This window comes from Callorhinchus milii, unplaced genomic scaffold (genome assembly GCF_018977255.1).
Source record: "Callorhinchus milii isolate IMCB2004 unplaced genomic scaffold, IMCB_Cmil_1.0 Scaffold8, whole genome shotgun sequence".
NCBI lineage: Eukaryota > Metazoa > Chordata > Chondrichthyes > Chimaeriformes > Callorhinchidae > Callorhinchus > Callorhinchus milii.
The window spans coordinates 6,836,760-6,860,112 of NW_024704749.1; the positions used below are offsets into that span (position 1 = coordinate 6,836,760).

At 42.6% G+C, this 23,353-nt stretch overlaps 1 protein-coding gene across 4 annotated transcripts; it reads right to left on the reverse strand.

Annotated features, from left to right (window-relative positions):
- Window positions 1-1,489: 1,489 nt before the first annotated feature.
- LOC103184345 (RNA-binding protein EWS) lies at window positions 1,490-22,854 on the reverse strand. 4 transcript variants are annotated; one of them, XM_007902290.2, is made up of 18 exons: window positions 22,796-22,854; window positions 18,600-18,636; window positions 18,201-18,255; window positions 17,968-18,088; window positions 17,844-17,858; window positions 16,676-16,853; window positions 15,851-16,015; window positions 15,212-15,414; window positions 13,295-13,490; window positions 7,471-7,505; window positions 6,891-6,923; window positions 6,373-6,509; window positions 6,150-6,279; window positions 5,877-6,041; window positions 5,165-5,303; window positions 4,954-5,048; window positions 3,698-3,914; window positions 1,490-3,133 (listed from the first exon to the last, which is right to left on the reverse strand). In XM_007902290.2, exons 1-18 carry the CDS (start codon window positions 22,806-22,808, stop codon window positions 3,094-3,096), a joined length of 1,974 nt encoding a protein of 657 aa, XP_007900481.1. In that variant the 5' UTR covers window positions 22,809-22,854; the 3' UTR covers window positions 1,490-3,093. The 4 variants fall into 4 exon arrangements, with proteins under 4 accessions (XP_007900481.1, XP_007900479.1, XP_007900482.1 ...); XM_007902288.2 differs by having other exon boundaries at window positions 16,661-16,853; XM_007902291.2 differs by lacking the exon at window positions 17,844-17,858.
- Between the last annotated feature and the right edge of the window lie 499 nt (window positions 22,855-23,353).

A 23,353-nucleotide genomic window follows, 5' to 3' on the forward strand; every position in this document is an offset into this window, starting at 1 on the left:
TGGCAAACTGCATGTTTCACCCACAAAATATAGTCACTACACTTTACAATATATTCTGTGAACCGCTTTGAGAAGGCACTGTATCAAATGCAAGCATCATTATTGTGTCTAATGCTGCCTTGAAGCACTTCAGACAACACTTAACAAGTGCAGTGACTATTTTTGCTGGCAAATACCCCCCGAGTCAGCGGGAGGGATGTGGTGACCGTAATCTCGGTCGAAGATGAAGGTCTTCCATCATGATCTAAAAGAGGGGAAGGATGGGACAAAGGCAGAGGGATTGTATGGAGAGAATTCCAAAAACAGATCGAAGTCCTGAAAGACGTTTGTAATGGGTAAGATTTCATTCACCCAAATATATACACAAGTAGTTTGGAAGGGAAACCTTAAAGAATGACCCATTTCAGTCAGTGCAGACCCAGAGCTTTTGATTGTACAATATTTCCCCTTGTTTGCATAAGAGCAAAGACCTGCTGGGACATATTCAGTGACCTAGAAAAAGCTCCATAACAGCCAGTTAATAAGCAACCATGTGTCTTAAGAGAGCTCTGTCTCTACGAGACAGTGAGTTGGTGGAAACAGTAAATAGGCAACTGATGCTTAAAGCTTTGTGGTTTCTGGCTGTATTTTTGTTCCACCGGCCAAATGATGAGTTGACATGTACCAATCTATCCCAGGCACAAGATGTAGAAAAAGAAAAGCACAAATGGCTTAGAAAACATCGACAGCGGCCTTCAGAAAAACTGGCACCTGATTAACTTTTCCCCCAAAACAGGACAAAAAGTACATGTTGCTGTGCAATCAGCCAATATTCAAGTTGAATGCGAGAAGAACATGACTTATAGCTTACACTACACTGGGGGGAAAAAAAATCAATAATTTTCATTTGACATACCAGATCACATCGTCTCAAGACTACATTTTGTGGGTGAAAGCCAATTGTACACAGCAGTATCCCACAAACTTGTGGGTTGAGTGGCCAAATCATTATTATTTTTTTTTGTAAGGTTTGTCAGCCCTGGAAAGCAATCTACCAATCAACTAACAACCGGGTTCCTACTTACTGCTAGGTAAAGAGGCATGTGGAGTAAGTAAACTTGTCTATGGTTTTGCCCTGCCCGGAATCGCGCTGGGTCCTCTCGCTTGCGGGGCTATTAATTGTGGACTCCATATTTCTTACCAGCACTGGGTCAATTCTCTCCCCTGCCCATCTCAACTCTATATGTTGAACACACGGCAGTTAAAAGCTAAACTACACTACATCGTCGGTCTAAATTTTCACACTGGACTAACTTGATGGTTTTAGTGAAGGAAAAAAAATCACATACAGAATAATGCCAACTCAAGCTGTTTCAGGCACCAAAAAACAGATTCAGATGAAATGCATGCAAAGGAAACTCATACCTGTCCTACATGACTAAACATACACTCTATGGCTGATTTTGTAGCCTCGCACACGCCAATACACTGAACCAAAATCACACCCTCAGCCAATAAAGAAAACCTTTATTAATCAAGTTTTAATCACTTAGAAAAATAACAGCAATACAGAACTCTAATGGTGTGTGTGGTTTGGAAAACGCCATATTTTATACCCAGGCTATCGATATGCCCAAAGCATTATTCAGTCATAATGCACATCACTTTTATAATACAACATTCTGCAATCTTTTTGCGTTGTTTAAACCGTAAAAGTCATAGGCGGTTCTCAAACAATATTCAACAAGTTCTTGTTTTGAAAGGAGAATTTAAACAACGTGCCTACGAAGCTCAGAATTTTACAAATCTTCCAAAAAAAGGACGTTTACCAATAACAGTTTCTCAGTTCATATTTTTAACAAAAAAAGTGAGTTGGCTGATGTGCACTCTTTCTGATCAGAGTGAATCATCTTAGTTAATTTCAATTTTTGTAACATCAAAGCTCTGGAAACATCACTTGTTTCCCCCTTCCTTTGAAAGAAAACGAGAAGTGAGCAGTCTGTAATCTCACTATTTACTGATGGTTAATACGTTGGATAAAAGAAACTAGACAAAAAATCGGCACAACTGAAATTTTTAAAAAGCCAAAAAATATAAGTGGAGCACAATTTTGTTAAACGAGTGAGAGACACACAAAGAAAGAGAATATGCCGCACAGCAATATACTCGAGTCAAAGCAAACTCAAACACCATCGCTAGTCTCACAGGTAAAAGTTTACAGAGAATACCTGAGTCAGCAAGCCTAACCACTGAAAAGCAGCATTGTATGAAGAATTAATATGGCTAATATGCTATTATATTTTCCCCAATCGCATGAATCCACGATTATTGAAGCATTCTTGAAATGGTCACAGATCTGGGTACCTCACCTCAGATTGCAAGTAAGTATTTGATCGCATCACGCATCAGTCAATTCAGAAGCTATTTTTTTAAAATCATTTTGAAAGGTGGGGGGGGGGGGTCAAAAATCTAGCCAATATGCAAAGTTGGGGGTCATTTGGTAAGATCACAGAAGTTGGGTTGGGGAGGGCGAGGTTGGGAATTATCCAGTGTATACTTTTGGATTTCCTATAGCAATTACTGCGCAATGAAAATTTGCAAAACGACGCGTGCAACTTTTTTTTTTGTTAATAGCTGTTGAACTTTTTAATTAAGCTGCAGAAGCTCAGTTCACTGCCATTATCCGAAACTTTAGTAATCTGCGTTTTGACTCATTGCTGCCAAGTTACTTAACTTTTGTTTAGCAGAACTCCAGGAAGCCAGACTAAAACAGAGCGACTCAGCTTTTTATTGCAGTATCACCATAGTATAAACAGAACAAAAGCTATGCACTGTACATTTTTTGTGTTGTTTCGCATGCTCTTCAGGATCTCATTCACATCATTACATTCACTTTGACCAAAATTAAGCCAAAAAAGAAAAAAAAAGTCACCCTAACATGAAATTTACTTCCTGACTCGGCTATATCCACTGAAAAAAAAACTAATACAATACCGAAATATTGCCGTAATGTTGTTGCAAACAACATTATAAATACGGAATTACAAATTTAAAACATTTTTAAAAAATATTTGTTGTAGTAAACAGAAAAGCAGATGGCGGGCGTCATCTACTTCAATATGGTCTCTCCCGACGGTCCTGGCGACGGTCGCCCCTAAAAGGGAATGGAGACAGTTAGTATTTCACTCGATAAGACCATGTGGGTCCAATGGAAAACTACGGCATCTCCACCCAAATCACTATCACACCAAATCACCTTTTCATGGACAACTCCCATGAACAGCAGATACCACTACAGACAGAGGTGAGGACTACCATGAATCTTATCAGCTCAGAGGGGGAAATAGACCTCAAATTTGTATCTAGAGTTAGGATGATATCAGATGGGGGCGGGGGGGGGAGGGGGTGTTGAATTGGCACCCTAACCCTGAACTAGGGCAGGGAAGAGGAACAGTCAGTCAGTTTGCTCTCGATCCAATTATCCCCAAGTGTAAATGTGCAGTCATAGTTGCAATACTCTAAGCCAAATAGATGGCAGATACTCATGCGCAGCAATACATGAAGAATGATGGGTGTGTGAGGTAGAGCAGTGCCTAGTAATTGTGGTGTGGTGCAGTAACCCAGCATTGGTCAGTGGAAACGGGGTTACGAAGAAAGAGGATGACACTTAAGAATAAATCCACAAGCCACACCATTTTAGGACTGGTTGTTCACTTACTTCCTATCCATTTTTCCTGGTCCACCTCGCCCGCCTCTGAAGCTCATGAGCTCCCCCATGGGGATGCCAGGCATGCCTCTGCCACCTCTGAAGCCACCTCGATCACCACCGCGACCTCCTCTGAACCCACCGCGGTCTCCACCCCGGCCCCCCCGGAATCCCCCGCGATCCATCCCTCGACCGCCTCTCATCATGGGCCCCAGCCGGCCACGGTCACCTGGCAATCAGACAGACAGAGGGAGGCCAATTCAGCAACTTGAAAGATAATAAAATAATAATCCCTGCATTTGCTGTAGTGCCTTATGTCTTCGAGACGCCTCAAAGTGGAGTCCGGTAGCTCAGTGGTTAGAGCACTCGCTTTACAAGTGAGAGACCTGAGTTCAATTCCAGGCAGAGGGCGAAACCTTGGGCAAGTTTCCTTACTCCACACAGAGCCTAATAATAATCCCTCCAAAACCAAAAACAATAATAAATTCGTCATTTTCAATCTACAACTGTTTGTGGGACATTGCTGTGCGCAATCGGCTGCCGCGTTCGCCCACAAATATACAGTCAATTCACTTTACAGTGTGTTCTGTGAAGCGCTTTGGGACGTCCTCCCGACGTGAAAAGCGCTATATCAAATGCAAGGATTATTATTACTCTAAAGTGAATTGACTATGTTTTGTGGGTGAAACGTAGCAGCCAATGTGCCCAGCAGTGTCCCACAAACAGTTGTGGATTGAGTGACTAAGATTCTCTGCAAATGTTCCAAGAAAAGTTTAGATAACACTCCTAAAAAAANCTATTCAATTACACGGCATACTGAATCAATACTTTCAAACACACTTGTTGAAGCAAAGCTATCTGCAGAAAAGTCATTACATGCAAACTAGTGACTGCACAGCACCTGAGGTTGCGATGGCGTAGGCACTTTAAGTGTCCAAGTTCATTCTTGCTTAAAAAAATCCGATGAATTTAAAAAGCACTTTGAGGTTACAGTAACACACATGAAGCTGGAGCTCAATGTACACTCAGTCCTCCTGCTTGCAGCCAAGTTGCAACAAAAGGAAGCTGCCAACAGAATACTGTGCAGATTTACGTGGCACAATCTTGTTCAATGGTAAAGACAGGAAAATAATTTGTTAAGTGTGAACAATGCTGCAAAGTCTGTCCCACAGGCTTAAAATACAACCTATTGATATTGGGGAACGGCATGGAATGTTTGCTCATGGCACGGCAGAGCCGGGGCATTAACAGGTACCCAGTTTACTGACCTGGAGGGAAGGGTGGTGGGAGAGGGCCGTCCGGCTTGGGAGCTTTGCACTGGTTACACTCAGTTCGCCAGGCAAAGTTAGAGTTCCCACAGGCTCTGAAGACAAGATAGAAGATGATGTCAGTCTGAAGCCTTTTTTTGGCAGTACAATTCAAGATGCAACAGCACCCTCCCACCCCCCCCCCACCGCTCATATAAACCGGTCCACATACGGGTTAGGACACCGCCAGTCGCCAGCTCTCTGCTGTGTGTTTCCAGAAGGTCCACCGCGGCCACGAGGACCTCCTCGGCTACCAAATCCCCCACCGCCTCCACCACCACTGCCTCCGCTGCCACCACGTCCCATGGGCCCTGAAATGAAGAACATAATACAGAACACACATGTAACTTCAAATACTGGGATACGTTCATTCAGTGCTTAACATGTGAGCATTGTTAAACAGTACACGAGTGCCATTTAGTAAACTGATGGGTAACGTTAGACAATTCTCTATATCCAACAGCCACGGTTAAGACACCAGACCATAAGAATGGATTACGAAAGATTAAAAATGTAATTGCCCAGCCCTCTGATCTCGTTGAAGACAACTCTGGGACACTACCCTGCATGAGGAGGCATGCTAGATAAATGCAAGTTGCTGTTGTTTCAATGTAGCTATCTGTTTTTTAAAAACCCAATAATTGCAGGATATGATCAGTTATAATAATAATCCTTGCATTTGATATAGCGCCTTATGTCGTTCTGAGACTCTACTCTGCATGAGGGGCACTAAATAAATCCAGCACCTTGGGACGTTCTCCCAACGCGAAAGACGCTAAACAAATATAATATTTTACTGTAAGTTGTCGTTAAAACATCTCAAAGCGTTTCACAGAATATATAGTGAAGTGGAATGACTTGTGGGCGAAACGCAGTATTCTCACCTCCACGCCCAGGGAGGCCTGGGCCACTTCTGCCATCACGGAGAGCCATCCCTCCCCGCATGTTGTTGAATGTCAGCGGTGGTGGTTGCTGGCTCTGTGACTGCGATTGCTGCTGCTTCTTTCTAGCCATGGTCACCTTGATCGGGTTATTGTCAAACTCCTTGCCTGCAGATTAGAATACAAGATATGAAACAACAGAGAGAAAGGTGTCACACTGTTCCGGTGGGGGGAGTGGGGGTGAGAGAGATTACAGGAGATGGTTGAAAGCCCTACCATCAAACCATTCCAGAGCTGCCTCGGCGGCAGGAGGGTCATCGTAAGACACAGTGGCTTCACCCTTGGGTTTTCCAGTCTCTTTATCAATGAAGATGTTGATCATAGGCTGTCCAGTTCTCTTGTTGATCTGGGTAGGGCCCAGGTACCAAGTTAAGAAGGTTCATTAACAACAAAAAAACATGCAATATCTAGTCGATAGTACATTACATCAGAAACAAACCTTTATAGACCCAGTCTGCTTGAAAAAGTCCAACAGCCTTTCGGGAGTTATATTCTCACCCAAGCCTTGTACATAAATGGTGTCAGTCTCCAGGTCTTCCTGTGGAGGTGGGGGTGGTGGGGGCTCAGCAACTGCAACTAAAAACACAGAAAAACTCAATGTATAGAACCAGAATTAAAAATTACACACAGGCTTGGAGTAAAACAGAACCTTCCACTATTCGGAGACTCCCTAAACCAAGGTTAGTTACCCATCAACTTTCTTCTTTGGACCGAATAAATTCGCAACACAACTGAGGTCCACTTATACATACAGTCTAGGATAGGAGCTATTCGTGCCTCCAATGTGACTATTTCCCTGACACCCATGCTTGGAGGACAAAAGAGGAAGAGACCATTTCTTAAAGTAGCTGCACATTTTACTAACGAGACAGAGAAAAAAAAGCTCTTTGGTGTTTCTGCATGATATCTATGTAAAATAATAAATCTGCACCTTATCCTAGTAACCTAGCACATTACCTGGTTCGGGCTCCGGTGTCTCTTCTACGGGTCCTACAGGACATGAGGAGAGAAAGCAACCATGTTACTTTGCATTCGAACGACCCCGCTACCTTTTAAAAAAACATCTAGATCTAAATTCCAGCACCTTTTCGGTTATTCATTGAAACTGAGATGCACTGTAAACGTAAAAAAGTCAACTCTGAGGTTAACTTTAATTCTAGACCATATCGTGTGAAACCATTCTCAATGATGCAACTTGAGAAGTTTATAAGCAATTATCTGGTAAGTCTTACTTTTTTAAAAAAAAAACAATTCCCCATCCACTTTTTTTAAAAAAACTCCTTTAAAAAGAAAAGTACCACTTTGCCACTTGAGTGGTTATCCCTTTACACATCCATATCCACATCACCAGGATCAGGTAATTCGAAACCCATTTTTTTTATATAAACGCAAACCCATTTTAATGCCGGCACTTTGACACCAGTAAAAAAANTATTTGTATAAGTAAAATTTTAACAGATTTTTTTCCCCCGCCCCAAATCACAGACTGCAAACACAAATGTATTCGACTAAACCATTTTAATACTCAAAAACTTACCACCAGGCTTACTGAAGCCACCCCGATCGCCACCGCTGCAGGGACAAATATGAAGAAATGAAGTATCCCTTAAGCCAGTACCACTCGAGCTTAAGGCTCAATGATGAAACTTGTGCCTCGTTAAAAGCACTGGCTAAGGCCCTCTGAAGTTTCACCAGTTTTCAGCTGCGAGTTTTGCCTTTCTTCAGAGTAGGTCTCCTAAAGCTTTCGCACACCCTCGAAAACCATATGTACCTTCACGGTTTTGAATTGCCAGTCAACAAGGATCTCAAGAACTAAAGCTGGTAGCATGCAGTTTATAACAGAACGGTTACATAACCATTAATGCTAGGGGTTTACATTACTCTGTTTTTAACTTCTAAGTAAATAACATTACTGTATATATATATAAAAAAATTCCAGATTTACATTGGTTTACCACATTACAAGTGTACAGTACAATACCATGCTTTTATGTATTACTCCACTTGCATACACCATATATTTTTTGTCCATACACAGGTAGAAAACGTGTCTAGTCCCACTTTTTCAATATCCTGCCGGCTCAGTCAAAATAGTTTAAAGTATTGAAGTGTAAACAAGGCTCTCACTTTGTAACCTGTAGCATATAAATGCGACAAAGCATGTTAACATAGTTTCCATAGTCAAGCATTTTGTAAAAAAATAAATACTGTATCGGCATTTAATCAAACTACATTCTAATACTCACCTGCAGACAAGGGAGTGAAAGCAGTATCGTAACTGCTCAGGCACTTATACAGTTAAAAGTTCTTCCACAGAATGACAAACTAGTTTCAAAACGGCAAACCGTTCAAGTTATTTCAAATGCATTAACCTGCCCCCCCCAGGTTAGAAGAGTTATAATCCGAATAACAAATCCAGGTTAAAAATTTATCATGTCCCCAAACAATTTTGTTTGTTAAGTTACTTTTAAATTCTTTGCCAAAAACTGCATTTCAGTAAGTTACTTTAAACTATTTCCCACATTTAAATACAGTGATGCATTTTAAAAGCATTCAGAGCCCAGTTAGTCATTCTCTGAAAGTTGCAATCCTTGTGAGAAAACAGACGTCCATTTTTTTTGAGTGGGAGATAAAAATGTATTCAAAAAGCTATTAAGGGTCAAAATATTCTTCAGGTATTCAGAATATTGCACCATCAATTTACTGGGGAAAGGTTATGTTTGGCTTGTTTGGCTGATTACAGTATTTAAGTTCCCAACAAGATAGCCAAGTTATTGCTCTTAGCTGCAACCTCAGTGGGGAGACAGTACAGGACAACCTTCCCGCAGAGTTTTGCAAACAAAAGCTGCTCTTGCATCTTTCTAAATGAATGCCTTTGGAGAGCAGAATATCCCAAGGATAGGGGTCAGCCATGTACCAAGTGCCTTCCCGTTCATTCATAGTTGAATTATGATTCAGAGAGAAATAATCTAATTTAATGGGAGGGGGGAAAAGAGTTAGGAAGCCTCCGCCTAACAAAATAAGTAGTGCAAACTGAGGATTTCCACATCTGGCTGAAAGTCGTTTCCACAATTGAAATTAAGCATCCAATAATTCAATCCTTATTAAAAATTAACAGAGGTTTCCCGGCATTATCACTGCAAACCGCTTTTCCCTCAGTGGCTTTCGTCAAAAAGGTGTGGTGGCTCCATTGAATATGGAAAAAAAATCATTAGGACCAATATAGAATATACAACAAAAAATTGGTTTAGGACCAAAAAAAAGTTTGGTGGATCACCCTGTGAGATCTGGAGCAGGCATGGGTTACCTGCTGCGAGGTAAGAGAGTTGGTTCAGCTGTAAGCTTGCAATCAAAATTATTCCCGAGAGCTTGAAGTTATCACTTGAGGCATCAACTCATCCCATTGTGACCACTGTTGAGAACAGCAATACACTAACCAGAACACAGATCACATGCTTCTACCAATATGATCTCCCCCCTCCTCCCGCAATTATATCCATTCCTCTCCTAAAGGGAATGACTCGTATGGAGGTTCCATGGGTACCAGCGACCCTCATACCTCTTCAGAGTAACCTTCACGTGGTGAGCCACGGTTAACAGGCTACTGGACGATAGGCCAAACCCAAACCAGCCTTCAATTGGCAAACACACACACAGGAGAAAAACTTTTTAGCCGGGGGCACTGTTAGGAATCAGGACACCTAGTTAGTTCTTCCCTCCCTAGTCCTGTGATTCACAAGCAGTAGTAGTGCCCCATTGTAGACCAGCTAACTCAGCACAGAGAATAGGTTGAACATTTTCCCCCTCCCTAATCCAGCGACAGACACAGATTGTTGTCCCCATTGTAGACCGGCTAACAGCACAAAGAACAGATCGAACCCAAGGCTTTTGTGTTTTATTTAGCTCAGTAGCACATCACGAGACGGCAATGACCTCCACAGCCCATTTTAAAATAGTGCATCTCAACCACTTTTATACCTAAATCCTATAACTTGTCAATATTACACATTGACTTGATTTAGACACTTGCAGTGTATTTAGTCATTAATAAGCCAGAGAGAATTGGTTTCTCTGATGGACAATTTTCCATCAACAGCATTTAACCAAACCAGTGTTTACTGAACACAACACCAAGCTCCCCCAATGAGAAGGATATAGACAGACCCACGTGTGCCGTTACTATAACGGTATATAATGAACAGAATTGTGGAAATATAAGCCATAAAGGGTTCTGGAGAGCATGAGTGAACGTTTGTGTACCCTTATTCATGTAATACTTACCTGCTCAGATTTTAAATGTTGGGTTGTGGTTTTCTTTTTTTACAGTAACCACATAGCTTTTCTAGTAATAGGATTCACAACTGGGATGGATTTCTGTGTGTGAGGTGGCACGAGAGTAAAAGTGACCAGAGCAATTAGGCTAAACGTCACCACTCTTCTCTGCTGTGCCCCAAACTACATTGAATTGAGGATCACTAGTTACTCTCAGACCCGTTTGATCAAAACCCAAGCTAGTGACCTCGAGGTAGCATCTAGACGCCAGAGTCAGTGGAAAACAAGAGGGAGTGTGTGCGTGCATGTCCATGTGCAACAGATTTAGTCCCATTCAGCACTCTCATCAAGATATATTCAACACATCAGGTATCAATGATGAGACCAGAAACACTCCAGATATTTTCTCCTATCCTCTTCCTTTTTAAAGGCAAGGCTTATTCTAAGGCAAGGCTTAATAGATGGCAGAGGACTTGTTTTTGTAACCATTGGAAAGCAAGCCTTCATAGGCTATTGGGCCACATTTTTCAGCCTGCCTTCAATTTGATACCCATATATCCAGCAAGTGTCAAGAGAACAGATCAGGAGCAGAAACCCAACTCATTTTCTCTCCGTTCTCCCACAAAAAACCCAATTCACTCAAGTCAGTTGCAAAAGTCCCACCGCCACCGTGGCAGAGATCAAAAGATTCACATCATATTTGCTTTCTGGTCTGTACAGCTCAAACCTGCACCAGGTGGTGCATTTCCCCCCATTAAAACCATCAAGTGAGCAAACATTAAATTCTTATTAAGAGTACCACTCAAACACACAATCAAATTCACCTGTAGGACACCAGAAAACCTAGCCTGGGCAATTCAGTGGCAGTGGAGCAACTACTTTTTTTTAAAAAATATAGAAAAACAAAAACACTCATTTGACAAGCTTGCAGATTGATAGGTCTCTGGGCCAGAACCAACCATTTTGAATCGGAAGCATTTAAGATGGGAGATACTGGCAAGGTAGGTATCATTTTGAAAGCTGGGTTCTATTATTTTTTTTAAAAAAAGGGGTAAAAAACATCCAAAGCCGCAGCTCTTTTTTCCACTGACCCTGCCTATTACTAGAACGCATCTCTCGATAATGCTTTCAGCTCCCTTGTTCATTAGTATGTAAAATACAACTGAGTTTTTAAAAAAGCATCCATTATAGGGTTTCCATTGCCTGTACATATTAAAAACACAAAACAGCATTAAACAATTTTTCTTTGTGTCTGAACAAAGGTTTAATTTCAAATTATGGTTTTATTCTCCACTTAATGTAGACATTTAGGCTCAAATAAGGTCAAGAGTACCTGTTGCATTACCACACACGTTGGACACTATAGAACTTAGCAAATGGAAACCCCATTTCTTTTATATAAAAAGTCAATTTAACTTCCAAATCTTGAAGTGAAACCTTTATTATATCCTATACTATGTGCCAGTTTTTTCTAGGGAAATCATTGGGGGAGGGGGGGGGGAGATGGGAGAGAGGAGAAAAATGGGTTCAAGGAGTCCTTTACCCAAATTTTTTGCAGATTAAAAATAAAGCACAAACAACGCCCGTTATCCTCACTTGATTTAATTCCACAATTTCCCATCCTAAACGGTTATGAATTTATCAGTTTTAAAGAGTTGCATTCTCCTTTTGATCATAGGAAGCAGAATATTATTCTGCCTTCCCCTTAAATATAAATTCTCGTGTTGTATTTGAGACACACCCCAGTTCTCAGATAAATGCAATGAAAACGTACCCAAGTGAATACCTACAATAATTTTAGTTGAAAATAATAATAATTTAGCCCCTTGAAAAACAAGGCCAGGATTAAAGGTTTCACCCAGGAAAGGCAATGTCTGAATTATGTGGATAGCAATTTTACGTAACCAATGCTATGATGTTCAACGTTAACTAGATTAAATGCAGTAACTGGCACATTTGGTTTAAACAATACTATCAACAGGTAAAATGTTCAGAGCAATCAAAATTAGACCTACAGTAGAAAGCCGCTCATCTGCATGGGGCTTTGATGCAAGAGTGGATGAAAGATTGCAACACACCAGCAAGAAAGTCTAGCTGCGTACATGCACAAAATCTTGTGTTTCCATGTAAGGATACTAGCAATTCAGCTGCTCTGTGAAGGTCTAGTCACCTCACATCCATGAACATAAATTTGTAAAGGCGCAGAATGAAGACTTTTCTTGCCAGTAGTGTGAAGGTAAGATTTTGTGCAGTATAAGATTAGTCAGAGGGAGAAAATCAGAGATAGAGAAAGTTACAGAGATAGACGAGAGAGAAAAACAAAACAAAAACAAAAGTTAAGTGGAGAAAGGGAGAGAAAAATAAACCAGGGCTGGCACGGTGTGGTAATATGACAGTGCTAACTCCTGATTTAACAGATATTGGGTTAGTTAGCACTGAAGCCAATTTGTGTTTTGGGTGATTATGACCAATTATCTGCACCGTTTGCTTATCCACAATGGGGCCAGTCCCCAAACAATAGGGGATAATCAGCTTTCTACTGTGTCACGCAACCTCTTACCAGTTCATCAATTTCAAACCATTACTTTACAGATTCTCGGCAGCTACGTCAAAATTTTAAAAATCATTTGAAGAATTACAGCCGTCATTCTGTCTGAACATTCTACCTGCAGCAATTAACAGGGCTGAAAATAGTCCAATTAAATAAAAGCTAATAAAAGATTCCACAGAGGCTGGGCACCGATTGCCTCTGGAGAAATCGAACCAGGGCTAAAAGTCACGTCCATGTTTTGTGTAGCCGGTTGATTTGAAAATAGGTCGATGATGTGGCTCCTTTTTAAAAATAGTAGCGATCGGACTAAAATAAAGAGCAGCGAATTTACGAGTTCGGGGAAATCTCATTTAACAGCTCCCCAAAATCCAAAGCCAAGCGTCTGTAAAATTCTTTAAGCTTAAATTAGAATTGACCTGGTTTACCTGAAAGGTTATTTTTCTTACATTTACAAATTAACACTTTCAGCCCTGTATCGATAACTTTTGCTTTAAAGTTATTACTGGTATTAATCAATGTTTAAAAAGGTTTATCTTACCCCATGGCACCTCGTGTACCACGACTGTCAACTCTATTGATACTACTTCCTGTAGAAGTTCCTCGGCTGCCTGGATCATAGCTTGTACGTGCCCCTCTGCTTCGGGTATCAGATACGCTGGTTGGCACTCCATAGCTACTCTGGTCTTGCCCATATCCACTCATGTTATTAGATGGTGGCTCTTGTCTGTATGAACCTGGTTATATCATTTATACACCATATAAGCATCCAAGAGTGATAATTCCACAAGAATTAATTCCACAAGAATTCAGTTCTAAGTAGATATAGTACATGGTTATGTACACAATGTTTGTACAACAACAAATTTACATTTGCACAGTGCCTTTCAAGGCAGGAAGACATCCCAAGGCGCTGGACAGTCAGTGCTTCGAACCCAAGCTGGGGGTCGGGATTGGGGAGGTTTGGTGGGGGAGGAGGGTAATCAAAATCACGGTCAAAGAGGAAGGTCTGAAGATGGGCCTTGAAAGAGGCAAGGCTGAGGGACTGCGGGATGGAGATCCAGAGGGTGGGGACAGAGTGGCAGAAGGCCCACCCGCCAATGGTGGGGCAGTCAAGGTGGGGAATAAGATTGTCTTGGAGTAGAACAATGATTTAGAAGAGGTGAGAGTGGAGCGGTAAGATTTGAGAAGGTTCCAGCCAGATCTGCCGATGGACGTTAAGTTTGATTTAAGCCAGGTATTGTTCAGCAGCACGCACCTGTGCTTTAAGGGAGCGTGGCTGGTGTACCATGGTGACTTTCGTGAGTAAAAACAGGCACAGCAGGAGGTAGAGGTGGGTTGGGTGGCGAGAGGGATTGAGGTGCTAAGGGAGATGAAGTGATGGTCCGAGATTGCTTTGTCGATGATGGCAAGGTCTGAGACGATGAGGCTCCGAGTGATCACCAGGTCGAGGGAGTGACCGCGGACATGGCTGGCGGAATGGATGTGGAGGGAGAAGTCAGCAGAAGTAAGAGCAGGAGGGGGTGAAGTGAAGGTTGAAGTCACCAAGGATGAGGAGGCGTTTGGAGCAGAGGGAAAGGGAAGACAGGGGGTGGAAATATCAGGAAGGAAGGTGGGGAAGGGCGGTAGGGATAGATGAGGGACAATTTTGAGGGAAAGATGAGGATAATAAAGGGTAAGATGCTCAGAGGGAAAGGTTCCAAAGGAGTGAGGGGATAAGGCCAAGTGAGGACTGGGAGATGAGAGCCACACTGCCACCATGGGCGATGATGAAGGGTGAAACCAGGTGGTGTAGCTTCTGTCAGGGGAAGGTGTTGCCTGGAGTGATCCAGGTTTTGGTGAGGGTGAGAATGTCGATGTTTTCGTCGACAATGAGGCCTTGAATGGTGAGTGTTTTATTGGAGAGGGAGCAGACATTTTGTAGGCCGATGCAGAGGAAACAGTTGGTAGCAGAATGTGGGGGAGGGGGAGGATTGTCAGGGAGGGTGGGAATGTGGATGAGGGAAGAGAGGATGGCCCCCATGGTCAGGGACTGCTGGACCTTGCGGTGGGAATGGGGTATAGGGCAGTTGGAATGGCTACTGTTGGACAGCCAGCAGCGCCTGCCACGGTGGGCCCAACAGAAGATTCATAGACTTGAGCAGAGGGAGGTGGGATAGAGGACTGGAGTGGGAGCATTTGAGAAGCAGCTGGAGTCGGTGGCGGCAGCCAAAATGCGCACGCCGAGACTAAGAACGAGTGGGGGTGGAGGGGCAGTGTGGCATGGATCATCATGGGGAGAGGGGGACAATCTTACAGCACAATTTATATTTACATAGTGCCTATTACTTTGTACGTGTCAACTTGCTGCAGTGTTAGCCAGGTACTGGGGGTGGGAGCCAAGGAGGGTGGGGATGGGAAAGACAGCCAACCAAAAGTGCAGGCACGTTTACGATTCCCAATAAGTATTTTTACTTACTGTACTGGCTTTGCTGGCTGTAGTCTGTCTGCTGCTGGTGTCCATAGGTGCTTTGCTGCCCGTATCCAGTTGGTGGCTGCTGCTGGCTGTATCCTCCAGTTGGGGGAGGAGGTGGGGCATAGCTGCTTGCTGGTTGTCCATAACTAGTCTGTTGAGTATAGCTACTCTGGTCGTAAGCCGTGGGTTGACTGGTGCTACTGTAACTGTAAAGGAATAAAGTTTGTAGCTCCTATCGTTACATATTTATATATTTATCACAAAGAATGCCAACTAGATTGCTTTCTGCTAGTTTTATAGTGGTTCAGACACGAATATGAGCCTGGAGAGCGTTAGTTGGCTGCACACACAATTCAGCAGTGGGTCAATGGATAGCAGCGTAAATTTAGTTGACTTAGCACTGACAGGGAAGCATAACTGTAACTTATGGTATGTTTGCCTTAATGCTACACCCAGTGGTGTGTTCACCCATTATACCATTAAGGAGCCTAGCATCTAGCCCCCAAACAAAGCATCACAAATTTCATTAAAGGCCAACTGTTTCATTAAACATTTCATCACATTTCAATACAAAAAACGGTGGAAACCCCATGCACTATTTTGCTTGCCCTTTTCATTAAGAAACTCAAATTGGACATTTACCTTGTGGGGGGAAAAGATGGAGGAGCGCTGGGTGGTTGAAGAGGGTAACCACTGTGGACATTCATTTGTGGGTACCCATAACTTGCCTGGCTGTATCCCACACTGGACTGGGCGTACCCAGTACTGGGCTGGCTATAATCGTCCTGCTTGGTGGTATCCTGTGGTCTGAAAATTGTATCAAAAGGCAATTAGATAATGCTCAGGTTCCCCCTTTTTTAAAAAAAACAAAAATACATTACCACCATCTTAGAAAACATTTTACTGCAATACTGGCTGAATTGTTGTCTAAAAGTTTGGACAATTCAGGTCATTTCATTTATCTAGTTGTGATGAGTAGGACAAGACTTGCCAGAAACGCTAAATTCATATTTCATACAACAGCAAATTACATTTCAATATTCAACACTGCTCTTTTCTGAAAGGCTAAATAGAGGTGTGATAAACAAATGGGCGACAAGACAATAAACAGTAGACCTAAAATATAAGCTAGCCCAAAAATAAAAACACTGTGTACCAATAAACTCAATGTATTGAACATAGGTCAAACAATGTAAACTACATAGTAAGCTGGAGGTAGATAGATATGTTAGTCAGGGTTTTAAGGGATAAAGGGCAAGGGCAGGAAATTATACTTGAAGTACAGATCAGCCGTGATCTTATAAAATGGTGGAACAGGCTCGAGGGGCTGAACAGCCTGCACATGTTTCTATGTAGGCATCATCCTGGTTCAGTTAGTAGCATTCTTGGCTCTGGATCAGAAAGTTCAACATTATAACTGCTAAATCAAATTGAAAAAAAAATCATGCGTACCTTACAGGCGCGTACCTGGTCGGTGCAACACTTGTAGCAGTCTGCTGGCCATATGCAGCATAGGTAGGCTGTTGACCATAGGTGGGCTGCTGCCCATAAGTAGCTTGAGGGGTAGCAGTGCTGTCATATCCAGTTGTGCTGTAGGCCTGCACAGGCTGGCTGTAAGCCTGGGGTGCAGCGGGTGCACTGTAAGCTGGACAGAATCAAAAAACAAATGAAGCAACGCGTTGTGCATCTTCACTACTTTGCTATATTTAAACAATATCTTGTGTAGTTCTGCGAAACAATTTAATAATGTTCAACTGGTTTGATGATATTCTGTACCAAATCATTTGATACTAATTGTTCTATGTACAACGACCATGGAATTAAATGTATAAAGCAAATCGATAAGCTATTTAGAACATTTTCTCTTCTATAACATGGAATGATTGTTTGAAGCACCAAAAAGAAAAGTCGCTCGTATAAACATTGCTCTCCTTCCTTTCCCCATAGGAGCCATTGGTGCTAAGCTATAGAAAAGTATAGAGGGCACCAAAACTAAATGAGATTTTTCAATGCCCCAAAATTCACCACTTCCAGTTATCACCAGATCGCACAATGAGTGGAAATTTTACTAAAAACCTATACTGGAGGAATGGCTAAGTAAGCTAACTAACCAGCAGAAATAAAGAGATACGTGCTTCCTGCTCTGTATGGCTAAGCCTTTTGAAAGCCTAGCTAATTATGTTACTGAAAGCATGTTGGGAATTATTAAAGTTAATCTAATGCTAACGAAGCGTGGACATCAATTACCTTACAAAACAGACAAATATCCAGAGGGATGAAGTTGGATGCAACTGCTCATTCTCAAGTTACACCATTCCCATCAAGGTCAAACTACTCTGCTCCATAACTAATCCTATGGATTTCTCTTTGGTAATGCAAGTCTCTGTAACCCGACTACTATTCTAGAGAAATATTCATACTAGATCAGTAAATGAAAAAAAGGAATAGATTTGTAACTACACTTAACTTTCACATCATAAGTTAAACTGATCCAAAAACTGGGAACATTTAAAAACTGTTCACATGCATGGCAAAAATTGTCAGGTTTGCAAATGGGAGTTCTAGATGTCTGATGCAATGCAGCAACGAGACAAACACCAACACAAGGCATGCAACAATGACCAGGCATTCAAACCTGCACTTGTCCCTTCTACCCCAGAAAGCACAACGGACAGGAATAAAAAGAGTACAGTTTCAGAATACACGTCACTCAATTATAAGAGAATTGTTTTCCCAGTACAGTGCAGACAAATACCTACCAGTCTGAGGTTGCCCATATGCAGCAGCGTATGCTGTCTGTCCATACGCCGATGTCTGTGCCTGAGAGTACGTGGTATCCGTGGGTTGGGCATAGGTCCCATAACTCTGCTGTGCATAGGCCTAATCACAAACATTCAGAAAAGGGTGGTTGTATAAGTGTGGGGTATAGAACACAAACGTGTTGACCAAGCAAGATTTTAAACATAACATACATATTTTAAAAAAAGCTTACCTGAGTGGTCTGGCCATATGCTTGATTAGGCTGAGCTGCTGCATAGGTTCCATACCTGTGAAGATTAAGGAGCAAAAATGGCTTCATTCCTTGGAATAAAACTACCCATCAAATTTGAGTTGCTGACTTATGTACCTCGCTGCTCAAATGAATTAGTGATAACTAAGTGCAAACACCCTTCTCTGCACCCATTCAGCTAATCTGGGCAATAGAGTAAATGGAGGGCTTCCGGCTTGCTACTTGGGTTAACTCAGCCTGGATCAAACCTTGGATTTTCCAGGTTTTAGCTCCTCACTGAACAAAAATTTTGTGCCACCAGAAATCCACCAAACAAACAAACAACTCCTTGCTTCAGAATTCAATATGTGATCATTTGATATGGGCACAGATGATACTTACCCCTGCTGAGCTGCAGCCTGGGTGTAGGTACTGTAATCTAAAAGAGAAAAGACTCCAAATAAAAATGCTTGAAAAATAAACTATTCAAATGTTCCAATACCAATAGAACAATACCCCAACCTAAATAGGTTATTTGTATTTGGTTTAAAAGGTCAGAATGATTCGTAAACTGTTATGTGATTGATCGTATTTTTAAAAAAATACAACTTCTTACACAAATGAATAAAGGTAATCTTTCTCCCCCCAAAATGTAACAAAAGCTTGCAAATCAACATTTGCTGGCAAGGTTTTGCCAGTTAAGTGAAAAAAACACTGAATAAAAGACACAAAACCTAGAAGTATTGAATTTGTAGCAGCTGCATCAAATTCAGACAACTTCAATGTAAATTGGAGCACACTTTTCTTCAAAAATGCTTTGACGAATGGTGTTGAAGTAGCTTTAAAGATCATGCCTGAGCAATGTTGAATCTGGTGGACATTAACTAGGGTTGGTGACATGAATACTGTCTAATTTTCTAAATCGGCCACTGTTGAACTATGAGCCTTAACAAGAGTGTTGGTCATAAGGACATCAAGCTAGAGCATGGTCCAATCTTCACCCGAAATCCATACATGCTTCTATCACAAGCTCCCTGACTACAATGAAATGGTCAAGATAAGCTGATAATCTACCCCCAATCATCCACTGATGTCTCAGAAAACTCAAACTACAATCAAATCGCCAATATCAGTATGGTAAAGTCCCAAACTAAATCACGAGCTCTAGCTGAACTTTGCCAGTTTAGTTACTGAAATCTCTTGGAATCAGAGAAAGGATAATTTGAATGTCTTTCTAGGTCTTCAGAAATACATCTTAAAGATGTGTCAAAGTCATTCTACGATGACTTATTTAAAAAAAAATTAATTGATAAATTTCCTCCGAATCTAATAGAAACTGCTCCCCACCTGGGGCTCACAAATCTACACACATAGATCGAGTGAGGACAGAAATTGCATTGGCTCTGTTGCACAATCAAAAAAAAAAGCCAATTAGATGTGGTTGTACTCCCACCTTCTCTACTCTTCACTTCATTCAGAATCCAGCAACTCAAGATGGATATGGGATTTATGAGGCGATTTGAAATGTGTTCATTTTGAAAACGTTTGAGAAGTTTTTTTTCGTGCAAGTCCAAATACTATTACCTTCCTAGTTTTGATAGCTTCAGCGCTTAGACCCAGTGTGTCAGGAGATGGGACTGTTTCCTCCATTGTCATTTGAGGAATGGGACGTCACCTCGACATGAAAGGCGCTACACAAATGTAATTTTGTATTGTATTGCTATAAAACCTCCTTCAGGAAATTCAATGTCACATCGCCTGCCAAAACATTATTTCCCACAACATGCTCTGAGTCCAAATCCAAAATTTTAATACCCCTGCTATACTTGGGTAGTCCACTCCATCATCTTTCACTCCTGAATGGGATGTAGAGATCCATTTACACCCAAACATTAATCAATTGCAAATACTCATGGTCTTACAAGCAGAAATAAGCACTTGAGTGAGGTACTGAAAAGGATAGGATGCCTCAGAATAAGCCCCAGTACTAGCTAGTACCTAAGAGGTAAACCAGTGTATTATATAAAATTTGCAAGCGTTGGCAAAGTATTCCATTCATGGGTACATTCAGGAAAGCCTGAAACATTTCATAACTAAATGCATTATTTCGATAAAAAGCTACATTTTCACTGTTTGGCGTTTCCTCCCACATCAAAAGGGAAACTAAAGGCAAAAAGAAAGCTAATATGTATACAAACTTACTGTGTTGGCACAAGGAACATCTTTCTCAACATCCTTGGGGTAAGTGACTAAACTGTGTGGTTGGTGATTAGACTTACAGAAAATGTTCCACTCGAAAAGCAGTTTTGAATTTATTTTATGTATTTTTTCTAAATGCGTTGTCCGTTGGCATTGGAATAGGTTCCTTTTCACTCAAAAGTATAGTACCCATACCACTTCATGTTCTTAAATTGGTCAAATTCATGCCTGTCCTGCCCTACTAGAAAACATTTTAAGTTATAACTCCAGGACTCAATGACAGCAATACATGTTGGGTGTTAACCTATAGAATAAATGATGCCAAAACATTAGCTTTCTACTATGTGCCTCAAACTACCAAAGCCACCAATATTTTCAAAACAAATGGGAGGAAATAGAGAGCAATTAAAACTACCTAAAATTATTGTTCAGACCTTTGAATGTATTTTGCCCAGCCAAAAAGATGGAAGTACACAGTTGGCATTAGATACCAACATGAAAACAAATATTAAAATAATCCTTGTATTTGATATATCACCTGTCAAGTCAGGACAGCATTGCTGTAAAGTGCAGTAAACGGTATGTGATAGATGAATGGGGCCCAATGTGCACACATCAATGTCCCAGGAATAGCCATGAACAAATTACCATGGGGGAGGGGGAGGAGAGAGATTGCTGGCCAAGACACAAGCCACATTTTGATGTTTTGCAACTGCGGGTACGTATAACAGCAATCATAAATGTTCAATGGGGAAGACACTAAAAATTGGTAGCACAACCTCACAGAGAGCCACAATCGCTGAAGCATTTAAGGGAGCAAAAATGACCTGTGTTAAATAGGTACCCAGTGTTTGCAAATGTGTGATCTCATTTGAGGCTTCAGACAAATCACACAGCCTGATGTATTGCATGGAAGGAACCCCACTGATCAATGACTGCTTCGCAGCCACGAGGATATCCCCCTTTGAGGACGAATATCAATATCAACCGAGTCTTAAACGACGGAATCTCACTTTGTTAAAAGACTTTTACTTAAACCGTGAGGGAGGGGGACGGGTTTAACACATCTACCCGCGCGCATTTTTTTTTCAAAATTTAATTCAGGATTCTGTGCGACTCCATTTTTGCACGATGCCAAATCCGTGCGGGCAAAACCGAAAAAAAGTTCGAAATCAAACATTACGCTCAACCCACAACACACACACACACACACACAATGGCGCCCGTCGACTCCTCCGAAAGTTCGAAGTGATTTTTTTTTGAAAAATTTTAGGAAAAAAAAGTTTTTTTCTCCCCCACCCCACCCCTCGGGGGAGGAGGGAGAGGCAAGAAATCCTCCCAAAAGCAGAGCACGGCACTTTGATCCTCTTTTTTGTGAAAAAAAATGCCCGAGCAAAATTTGAAACCTTTATAATTTTTACCATTTTATATTATATTATTATTATATTTATATGACCATTTCTCATGTCATAAAAGACCCTCGACCGCAACCGCACCCCCTCCCCCGAAAGATTTTCAGTTATAAAAAGAATAGCCTTTTTTTAAAAAAAAACGAAAAAAAAAATCAAGTCGCTTTGTAGAAATAATTGGGAGAGAAAGATGGACAAAAATATACCTCTCCGTGGGCGCCCACCCCATCTCACCCGAAAAGAATCACCAGCAAACGAGGTCCCAAAGCAAGGACACGTTTGGGTGGGGATTGGGGGGGGGGATAAAAAAAAAACCCTCGCCGCCTGGAGACAATCAACCACACCTCAGCAACCCCCACCCCCCCTCCCCCCTCCCTTGTACCGACCACACGAACCCCCTTCCGCAGGTTAAATCTAATCGACCGAGCAGCAGCCCAGGCCCTCCCTCCCTCCTTCCTTCCTCGCCTCTCTTTTTGTGTGTGTGTGTGTGTGTGTATGGGGGAAGAGAGAGAGAGGTGGTTAACATGTGTGGCGTAGATGTGTCGACCCCCAGCGAGCGGCTTAAGAAACACGACGGAGAAGAGAATAATAGGATGGCGGGCGGACGAGATGGTGGAGGGAGGGAGGGGGAAGGAAAAAGGAGCTTAGGTTCGCACAAGGCCCCAACGGCCGACCGCTCGATTTTTTTTACACACAGCACAGCACGCGATAAGGCCTCTCTCTCCCTCTCCGCCCCCCCCCACCAGGCCCAGCCCGAGTTAGGCCCTCCGCGCTCCCGCCTTTCTTTCCCTCCTCTTCCCGCCGCCCCCCAACCCCCACCCAAAAAAAAAAACCCGTCCCTTCACAGAAAAAAAATTCCCTCCTCCCTCTCTTGAGCTATCCCGCCCCCGGGCCTGTACCCCATTTCTCGGCCGCCCCCGTCCGCTCCGAACAGAGGCCCTCCTCGCGGTCAAGCCGCCATTCGCCCAACAGTTAAAAGTCCTCCCTTACCCGTCGACGCCATCTTCACCGACCTCTGACTGCCGCCGCAGCGCGCCTGCGCCGAGCCTCCGCCGCAGGGGGGGGGCGGGGGGGAGGGGCTTGGTTCGACGAGAGGGAGGGAGAGGCGGACTGAGGAGATGGCGGGGCGAGGGGGGGGTGGTGCGCTTCAGACCGACGGTCGGGAAAGGGTAAAGAATGCCCCCGAGACTCTTTATCGTGGTTCCTTTTGAAATCGAGCGAGACAAATCACGTCTCGAAAGCCAGCGAAGGCCGCCGACTCCTTTATCTCCTGTGACGAATAACCTCTTCGTTTCCTCCTCCTCCTCCTACACCTTCTTTTGGGCGCGACCGAGTCCTTATTTAAACGAACCAGCGCGCGGCGGCGGCGGCCGGTGAGGTGACGCAAACGGGTGGCGTCGCAACGTGAACTGGGCGAGGAAAACAATGGGTGGGCGCGAGTGAAGAGGTCCGGAGAACGCGGCGCCCGCGACTTTGGTTCCGGGGAGGGAGCGGAGCGGCCTGTTGTTATGGAGACGGGCGGTTGCTCTTCTCTCCTCGTGTGTGTGT